Source organism: Miscanthus floridulus, chromosome 9, assembly GCF_019320115.1.
Source record: "Miscanthus floridulus cultivar M001 chromosome 9, ASM1932011v1, whole genome shotgun sequence".
NCBI lineage: Eukaryota > Viridiplantae > Streptophyta > Magnoliopsida > Poales > Poaceae > Miscanthus > Miscanthus floridulus.
In genome coordinates, this window is record NC_089588.1 from 125,355,423 (window position 1) to 125,365,506 (window position 10,084).

Here is a 10,084-nt window from a genome sequence, read left to right on the forward strand (position 1 = left end):
AGCCCTGCTCCTTGTAGGATACCCTTTGCTCGCAGCTCTTGCACATCCTCCTCCCTGTGCACCATCATGCAGAGGAGGCGCAGGTACGAGCACACTGCAGAGTCCTCCTCTTTGACAGAGAAGAAATCGGTGGTGGTGCATAGAAGGAGAGCCGCCATGTTGACGAGCCGGCTTGCGCGTGCTTCTGTGAGGGACAGCTCGGCGAAGAAGAAGCGTTTCTTCTTGATGCCCACCTGAGCGAGCTCTGTTGTATCTTTGGCTGTGAGGTCGATGCCCATCTCGGCGAGCTCTGTTGTATCTTTGTCGTTATCCTCAGGCACCTCGGTGCTGTCACTACTGCTTCACTACGTAGAAAACCATTTCCAGGGGCGGCTGGTCAACATCTGTACGGGCGGTTTTGCTAGCCGCCTCTATGAAAGGGTGGTTACAAATCGATGATTTATAGGGGCGGTTCCCAAATCGCCTCTACAAATCGATTTGTAGGGGCGGCTACAGTACCAGTCGCCCCTACAAATCATTTTTCCGTAAAAAAAATTTTAAATTTACAATTCAAAATCGATCAGAACATATATTTTTCAATTAGCATTAAAGATAAACAAGTAAACTAACCAACCTTGTTCTGCCTCAAAACCATATGAACTTTAACTATGTCAGATATATTTACATATGGAGCAAACCATTTTTATATGGAAAGGGAATTTTCATAATTTCGTCAAACATACCATAGCCGCACACAAAGAACTCAGACTAAGAAAAAAATAGAAATACAAAGTAAGGCAGATTGCATCATCTTTGCCTTAAACCACTATAGGAATGTATAGAAATTACTGAGTACACCAAGTTCTGACCACTGGTGTGCTTAAAAAGATGTTTTACCTGCATTATGAACTTCAAATAGTTGTTGATAGCATAGAGAAAAGCAGGTACTGCAAGAAGAACATTATTGCTTTACCAGTCAACAATGTCATCATATTCCTCATCATCTCTCAGTTCATCTGCTGTCACTACCTGTGTCAGGCATACAACTTTTGTTGGCAGGGCACCTCCAACTTGGTATACGAGTTTCTGTTCACAAAGATTCAAGTCAGAATTGAAACAAGCTTGCGGCTGCCGTGATTCGTCGTCTTCAACCAACTCAACAGCAGGCACTTCTTCCATAACAAGGCTGCAGAGAGTCTTTCCAGAGAGCAATGAATTTCTTCAAGTCGAAGGGAACGACCCTCAAGTTTAGGACGGCCCCGACCACACCATAGGGGAGCTGGTTGTCAAGCAGAATCTTGTCATGACGGATGCCATTGTAGTTGTGCTCAAAGAATGAAACATCCATCTTCCAGGACCTATCTGTATACCAAACCATGCACCGCACCAGCAAGCAGGCGTCAAAGAACATCATGGGTAGGAAGTCGTCGCTGAGACCTGCGTCCTTATTCCGGTAGAGGTGGCGGGCATAGGTTGTGCCCACGGCAGAGATGACGGCGCCGTACAGATCCTCGACCGGGCGCCACATGCTTCATCTCCTCTGCCTGCTCCAGGTGGTCAAGGCCGTGGTGATAAGGCCTGATGGCCACTATGCACGGCTCCTTATACAATTTGCCGAGATCTGGAACGATTGGAGGTGAAGAAACGCAGCGAAGCTCCTATTATGTATATAGAGCTTCAGTTCCTGTGGCAGCAGACTGTCATCTAACGTCGGCCGGGCAATTGGTTTATGACAACGTTTATGCTATATATAGTTTGGTCTTGACGATGCATCATGCATGCACGTGCCCACACATGGTTGCGGCTACCATCTCCCACTCACGACAAGATTTACAGCTACCACGCCAACCATATTGTATCGACCGATGACAGTCCTTTATCCACTTGAAAGAAAAAAGAACACTGTACTATACTATATGTGAATGAAAAAAGAAGCTCGAGGGAGCATTCTATATATAGTTGGTGGTTCCAACCGAAAGGGTCTTTTATCTATATCTACTACTTAATCCGTTCCAAATTGTAGGTTGTTTTGATTTTCTAGATATATTATATTTGCTATGTATCTAGACATGACGTATATCTAAGTGCATAGCAAAATGAATGTATCTCGTAGTTCAGAATTTTGGCCCGAAATTTGCGAATTTTGGCGAAATTCGTTTCTACCGGCCAGGCCCGGTAAACTGCTATGCCGGCCTCCAAATTTCGCCCCGTTTTGAATTTGTTTTTTGCCCAACAAGGTCCATATAGCCCACTTATCCATTCCTGGCTATATAAAGTCCTATCTGAAACCCTAGCTGATGCGAATTTTATTTCTCTCACCTGCTCGAGCTTCAGCCGCCGCCAGCCTTCTCTCCTCCTCTCTGGCTCTCTGCTCTGCGTCTGCTTGCTCCGGCACGGGTAGGAATGGAGCTGGCGGAGGCATACGCACGCGACCATCGCGCACGCAAGGCTGCGCGGCTCTTGTTCCATCTCTTGCGACTCCATCCCTGCGTTCCTCTGCCTGCGCATCTGCCTTTCTGATTCCTAATCTGATTCGAGCCCGGCCATTAGAGGAGAGCCGGCACAGCTAGAGACATCACCACCGTGATGGCGCTGCGGAGGCATAATCCGCGGGAATGAAAAGCAGCAGGTACTATAGGAGTCGGCCCTTTCGTCCGTGTTGTTTTCATCGATTCAGAGTCAGATGTAGGTACTGCTTAAATGATGGTTCAGACTGAATTTTCTGACCAAAAATGCAGACTTGAAGTAGTAATTGACGTTAACTGATTTTGTAAACAAAATATACCAAAAAACTGCTTTGGTCTATTAATTCAATTATTCTGGACGATTTCCGTTGATTTCGCTCAAAATTTCGTCCTTTTCGTTCAAATTTTGGACTGATTTCATTATTTTTTTCAAAGTTAGTTTGGGCATATTTTGCACCGAGAAAATCCGAAAATCACCGAAATTCGTTTCTACCGCCGGGCACCGATATTTTTCTATTAAACGATAGTCTGAACTATGATGTATTAAAAAAACCAAAACGACCTCTAATTTGAAACGGAGGGAGTACTTGGAGGAAAGCCCCTGCGTGAAAATGGAAGCTAAGGCCGCTACTTTTATGGGCAGTGGATAAGTGAACGCGTACGTCTTCGTTCAACTGTGGAATCGGGAAGCACGCAGTATCCTTGTACTGTTGAACGAGCCGCCACGGCTTCTTCGCCCAACGGATAATAACAATATAATGTTATGAAGCAGGAAGGATTTGGAGAAGGGCGGAAGGGAAATCTCAGGGAAGAAGAACAGAAGGGTATAGTGGGGAGAGACGAACTCTGTTCTGTATTCAAATAGCAGGGGTATACCAGGCTAGCTAGCTAGCAGCGCTTCCAAGCATCGGTAGCCCAAGCACTTCCAACAATACAAGCTCGCTTTCTCCCCTCATATGGCTCCTGCCACCCCAGTCAATGTGTAATTCCAGTGGGGTCTTTCCTTTTTGCTTATTTTTTTTAGGTCTTTGCAACTTTTCTAGGAAGCTCTTGCGTTTTTTATGAGTTGGTTTCCTGTTGTTTTGTTTTTTCCCCTCTCTAATCTTTGTTTTTTCTTAGTGGTTTGGAATCGGTAGAGGTGTTTTTAGCAAGTTGCGGAGTGTTTTGAAGGCATTGTATATGCTCTTGAAAATCAATAAACCTTTCTTTATCCAAAAAAAAACATAGGAGCAATAATCCATGACTCTGGAAACCAGAGACAGCTAACAGGGCTGAATATATTCAGAAGCACACCCTACAGCTTACTTGTGGTTGTGGAAGGTCCTCTTGTTATACACAGATGGAGCTTCGATGAATTATTCCTGTGGCACGCAGAATCAATTCCTTGGTTGGTGCTACGTAGTAGTACAATAAAATCTAGCTCGATCAATCACGCCAATATGTTGTACAGCTACGTGCCGCCAACCATGCATGCATACAAACATTGTCGTCGAGGACAGGCAGCTCTTGAATGAAGCCACAACGGTCACCATTGGAGCATGGCAACTAACGAGGCTCGCTCACTTCGATCGGACAGTCGGCATGCATGGTTGATGAACAACCTAAGCACCAGAAACATAACGCCAAAGCTCTTCACGTGCAGCACGCAGGAAGGAATTAAAAATGAGATGACGGTGCGGCAATTGGCCTGGGTAGAGAGCATCAATGATGCTTACTTGTCTTAGGGTGTGTTTGGTTGGGCTTTTGGTTTTGGCTTTTGGCCCCAAAAGCCAAAAGCCCAACCAAAGGGGCTGCTTTTGGAGGGTGCTTTTTCAGAAGCAGCTGTTTTTCCGTAGTTCATTTTTGAAAGCTGGTTTGACCCTGCTTTTGGCTTTTGGCTTTCTGCTTTTCGAAATTGGTGGAATAAAAAGCTCTTTCATAGTTGTTTCAAGAGAGATAAAGATAAAAGGTATATTTTATACTTGTTTAACCAAACAGCTTTCAGCTTTTCTACAGCTCACAGCCCACAGCAGCTTTCCCACAGCTCACAGCCTACAGCAGCTTTTTCCCACAGCCACAGCTCAACCAAACACACCCTTACTTCTGCAGCTATATAACTTCGTTAATTGGGATGGCTACAGTCGTTGCAGACCACATATATAGTGTGGAAGAGTTAGTTCTTGTACTTTGTACATTTCTCCTTCTATCTTAATTGAAACGCAGAACTCCTGTTATTTATGTTAAAAAAATATTCAGATCAATTCCCGTCGAAAATTGGAAAGACAGGGATAAGGATTTACTCGACTATCCATACATTTACGGATTTTCTATATTTTAAGATTGTTAGCCCGTGCTGATGAGATAGTTGGCTATAAATTCAAATCTCGTATGCAGCATACCAGCTAGTTTGCAGATTCTACGGCCAACAGACGAATATATAGTACTGTCACAATCAACACATGAGCTCGATCCAGAATCAGAAGATTAAGATGGACCCAGCATTCACTACGTAAAAAACGTTTTTTAGCAATGGGAAGAATTTTTTTGTAGGGGCGGCTGATGATAGAGCCGCCCCTACAAATGATTGTCAAATGAGCCGCCCTTACAAATGAATTTGTAGGGGCGGCCGGTGTTATCAGCCGCCCCTACAAATGGCCCGATTTGTAGGGGCAGCTGGATATCCAGCCGCCCCTACAAATTGATTTGTAGAGGCGGCTCAATATCCAGCCACCTCTACAAATTGATTTGTAGGGGCGGCTCAACAATAAAGTGCCTCTACAAATGAACGCCGAATATTAAAAAGTAAGTACTAAAATTCAAATTTTATAAACGATCTTGGATGAAGAAATAATCAAAATGAAAGTTGTAGATCTCGAAAGGTTATGAAACTTTGTAGTTGACAACTTTTTCAGTTGAGATCATTTACTACTTGAAAATACTGTTTGAAATTATTGTTCCCGTTTTGTCCTCTAATTCGGAGCCAATTCTTAAAACTGGTTTAGTTTTCGTATACGAACTCCGATTTCGACGTTCCATATATCAAAATCGATCAGAAAAAAATTTCGGATCCGTCCATCCCCGGCAAAGGAGAATTTTAAATTGGTCAAAAACTGGTCACAAGATCATCTTTTTGTGGTTACAAGCTTTTTGTCGATTTTGAGCACGTCTTCTGAAATTTCCACAGGCCACGTCTTTCACTTGTTTGAGCTCATATTTTCTGTGGTTACTTCTTTTGTGCTCCTAGTGAAGGAAAAATATCAAAAAAATAAAAATAAAAAGTCGAAATTTCCCAAAAAAACAACGACAGCCAAAAAAATAGAAAAAAAGAGAGGGGCAAAAGAGGAATAATATCTAGAGGAGCACATAGAGAAGGCCAAACATTATTTTGGAACACTAATTGATTTCAGATGAAAAAATCATGAACATAGAAGTTGCAGAACTTATCAAGATCTACAAGTTTTATTTTGGTCATTTTTTTCATCCGATAAAGTGGTAATAACATTGTTCACAAAATTTACATATCTCTCTTATAGTTTCATAAACAATAAGAGGGATATGTAACATTTGTGAACAATTTTACTACCACTATGTCGGATGAATAAATGATCAAAATAGAAGTTGTAGATCTCGGAAAGTTATGAAACTCTATAGTTGACAAATTTTTAATTTGAAATCATCTTGTCAAGGAAAATTACGTTTGAATTTCTAAAATTTGAAATTTAAATTTTATAAACGACCTCGGATGGAGAAACAACCAAAATAAAAGTTTTAGATCTCGATAAGTTATGAAACTTTGTAGTTGATAACTTTTTGATTTGAAATCATCTTGTCAAGAAAAACTATGTTTGAATTTCCAAAAATTTGAAATTTGAAATTTTTAAACGACCTCGGATGGACAAACAGTAAAAATGAAAGTTGTAGATCTTAAAAAGTTATGAAACTTTGTAGTTGATAACTTTCTCATTTGAAACCATCTTGTCATGGAAAACAACATTCGAATTTCTATTATTTGAAATTCAAATTTTATAAGTGACCTCGGATGGAGAAACTACCAAAATGAAAGTTGTAGATCTCGAAAAGTTATAAAACTTTGTAGTTGACAACTTTTTTATTTGAATTAGTTTAGGGCCTCAAACAATCAATTTATGCTTAGTTTTGTATAATACATGGAGAATCAAAATAGATTGTGGACACAAATGAATGTGAGGTGTAGTGGTAGAGGAGATGGCACGCGAGAGAGAGGTCGCCGGTGAGACGCAAAGTGTGCAAATATTGTGAAAAAATGCTACAACCATAGAGTGAGGGTGTGTGTGGCTGCCGGTCCAAAAAAAATTACTATTTTTTTGCCCCTTTTTTCGTGGTTTCTGAAAATCAATTTGTAGGGGCAGCTGATAACACCAGCCGCCCCTACAAATCGATTTGTAGGGACGGTCTGGGAACAGCCTTTACAAATCAGTGATTTTTAGCCACCTTTTCATAGGAACGACTGGCAAAACCGCTCCTACGTAGGGTTACCGGCCGGCCCTAAAAACCTTTTTTTTTTTTTGTACGTAGTGCATTTTACTGCAGCAAACAGCATCTTTCAGACACATATGTACCGGCATGGCCAGGAGCAGGAGATTACAGGCGGTCTTGATCAGAAGAAGGCGTCAAGGGATAAAATAAAATAAAATATGAGGTCATCAAGAGCTAATAACTGGCTTGCACTGTGGGATAAGGCACAATCAAATTAAAAACCGCAGACATGCATAAACAACCACACGCGACAAAACATAATTAAATAAGAGTTTCTGATCCCTCTTTTTTTTTTTTTTCTTTCCATTCAGCACTGGCCATGGTAGTGTCACTGTCCATGGCCCATGGCCATCGCCGTCGGGGGTCCTCCTCGCCGCACCGCTGCTGCTGGTGGTGGTAGTGCGGCAGCCGCCCGTCGCCGCCTCATTATTACCACCCCTCGATGCTGTACACCGGCACGCCGTAGTACAACGACGGCGCCTTAGCCATGGCCGGCGCGGGCACGACGACCTGCGCTGCTGGCGGCTGCGTGGTCTGCTTGCCGCAGCTGCAGCCGCAGCAGCAGGTGCAGGGGGCCGGCTGGGTCCTGGCCTTGGGGCGCTCCAACATCTTCTCCAGCAGCGGGCGGAGGTTGACCGCGGGCGCCGCAGCCGTCTTTCTTCCGTGCTCCTCCTTTTCAATGCCTCCGTCCTTCTTCTCCTCGGTCTTCTTCTCCTCGGGTGCTTTGACGTCTATACCCTTGATGATCCAGCCAGCCTCCCAGCAGAGCTTCCGACGGACCTTCTTGGCGTCGAACGGGCCAGAGATGGTCACGAGATTCCTCTTTTCATCAAAGGAGATAGTATTGATGTTCATCTTGTCTGCGCAACCCAGTCAATCACAATCAACAATGATCATCAGCACAGATCGAACTGCTAAACAGTTGTAAAAGCGACTGACAGGTAATTAAGCCCAACAAGTGGAGAGGTGATTGGTGCTCATGCAGCCATGTGATGGCAGATTGGCATTATCAGATTGCAGATAGAGGCATTTGCATTGGTGAATGACTGAATATATGGTGACGACCTTTGATCTTGTGGAGGACCCTTCTGATCTTCTTGTTGCATCTCTCGCATTCAAGGTCAACCTTGACGACCATGGTGATCTGCGATGCGATACAAGGATTAAATAGATGGTTGTAAACGCAGTGCTATTGGAAGTAAGCTAGGCCATGGGGGAAGTTATGTTTTACGATAGTTCTTGTTAAGGTCGATACAACACATAGACCTTAAATCTAGGAGGTAGTTCCAACCATTGGAGACGGACGGTCTAACACATGTTGTAAAGGGGCATGTCTTCTCAAACCAGGAGACGCTATGTTTTGAACTATTGGCCGTGGTAAAAGCCGACTCTGCTGCTCCCAACAAGAGAAAGGAATTGATAACAAAAGAAGAAGAAGAAGAAATCCCTAGGCTGCACGTGTTCCTTATCTTACGGCGGTGGTAGTAACAGAACCGAACATTTCTTTTCTTCCGAGCAGAGAGAAATCAACAAGACCCATCACGCAAGCAAATTAACTGCAAGACTAACAGCAAGGACAGGACACAAAACGAGCAAGCGTCAGGATTCATATCATTGGGTGGTGGGTGCTCTCCTCTTGCCTCCTTGTCCGCCATGCGGGTCGATGGGATACGCCCGAAGCTCCGTCACCTTGCCTGTGGTGGCTGCCGAGAGAGAGGAGAATTTCTGTGAGGGAGGAGGAGGAGGAGGAGGAGGAGGTGCGGCGGCGTCTTCAAACCAAGCTGAGGTCGCGCACGCAGAGGCGATTCGTCTTGGGGCACCACCAATCGACGACGCGTGGGGTCACCCAAGGCCTTGTCGGCCCCTTTGTCCTTACTTTTGGCGTGCACTGCACATTTCACAGTCCCGTTCGGAAAGTACTGTTGGCTAATTTATTATGAAAGAAAAATACTATTTGTTGGCTGAAAAAGTATGGCTTATAAGCCAAGCGAACAGGGCGCAGATTTCTCCGATCCCCGACAAAATGATGAAGAGAAATGACATGCATAGAACTGACAGGGTAGAAAAGGAAAGCAGAGAAAGTCTCGAGCACAAGTATACTTCATTGGCTTCTCGATCGAGTTTTGTGCGTGACAGCTTGCTTGATTGATTGTCACCAGCAAACAACAAGCAGAGAGATTAATAGGCCTTATCTCATTTTAACCTTGTTTAGTTGGGTGAAATTTGGAAATTTGGGTACCGTAGCATTTCCGTTTTTATTTGGCAATTAGTATTCAATCATGGACTAATTAGGCTCAAAATGTTCGTCTCGCGATTTCCAACCAAACTGTGTAATTAGTTTTTTTTTTGTCTACATTTAATGCTTCATACACGTATCGTAAGATTCGATGTGATAACTATTGTAGCATTTTTTGGGAAAACTTTTTAAAACTAAACGGGGCCTTTGTACCGGAGTTGGTTGAGTTGTGCGCCTTGCTGCTCTCACCGTACCCTTTCTATCCTACTACTATGCGCCTGTTGGTAGCAGGCTAGGGGTCACCACGGATTAGGCCAACAACCAGCCTGTAGCCTTTTCCCATTTGCCAATTCGGTACCGCCTTTTGTCTTCAATCATTGGCCTAGCAACCTGGAACGACGCAGGGAAAAAGGGCATCATCTATTTCCTTCCAAACTGCAAGTGCTGCTGCACAACTCATTCGCCATTTGATCGTCGCGTACTGATCCTCGCCCAAAATAAAATGCTGCAACAGAACCATGCCATGTCGTGTAGCTTGCGTTGCCCTGCCATGAAAGAATCTTAGGCCTGTGTGGATCCAACTAAAGTTTAGCCCCTGGCTATATATCCAACTAAACATTAGCTGCCCACTTTTTAACCATGTGGTGTTGTACTCAGTGACTGAAAATTAGTCAAGCAAGATGAAAAATACCACCCTAAATGCATATATAAATACCCATATGTGTCATTATCAAAAAACCCCCCAATTTGTATCTAAATTACCACCCTATAACTATGAAAAAACTACAACTTACTTCTATATCTTACTATTACTAATTAGAGGCCCCAACGGAGCTTCCACGTTAATTCTCACCAGACGCGCTAGGAAAAAAGATAAATATTATAAATTCTCATATTAATCGGAAATATC

At 43.4% G+C, this 10,084-nt stretch overlaps 1 protein-coding gene and 1 long non-coding RNA gene across 2 annotated transcripts; both read right to left on the reverse strand.

Annotated features, from left to right (window-relative positions):
• Positions 1 to 592: 592 nt before the first annotated feature.
• Positions 593 to 1,019, reverse strand: LOC136482873 (uncharacterized). Its single transcript, XR_010765228.1, has 2 exons — positions 953 to 1,019; positions 593 to 876 (listed from the first exon to the last, which is right to left on the reverse strand). It is a non-coding gene; the product is annotated as an uncharacterized lncRNA (long non-coding RNA).
• A 5,962-nt stretch (positions 1,020 to 6,981) lies between these two features.
• Positions 6,982 to 8,738, reverse strand: LOC136482874 (protein PYRICULARIA ORYZAE RESISTANCE 21-like). The gene is made up of 3 exons (XM_066480043.1): positions 8,579 to 8,738; positions 8,004 to 8,082; positions 6,982 to 7,798 (listed from the first exon to the last, which is right to left on the reverse strand). Exons 1-3 carry the CDS (start codon positions 8,591 to 8,593, stop codon positions 7,368 to 7,370), a joined length of 525 nt encoding a protein of 174 aa, XP_066336140.1. The 5' UTR covers positions 8,594 to 8,738; the 3' UTR covers positions 6,982 to 7,367.
• Positions 8,739 to 10,084: the final 1,346 nt, after the last annotated feature.

Bases quoted from the DNA above. Each gene is read 5' to 3' on its own strand.
- LOC136482874 (XM_066480043.1), bottom strand. The intron at 7,799-8,003 runs GTCGTCACCATA...TGGGTTGCGCAG, and splicing joins GGTCCTCCACAAGATCAAAG to ACAAGATGAACATCAATACT.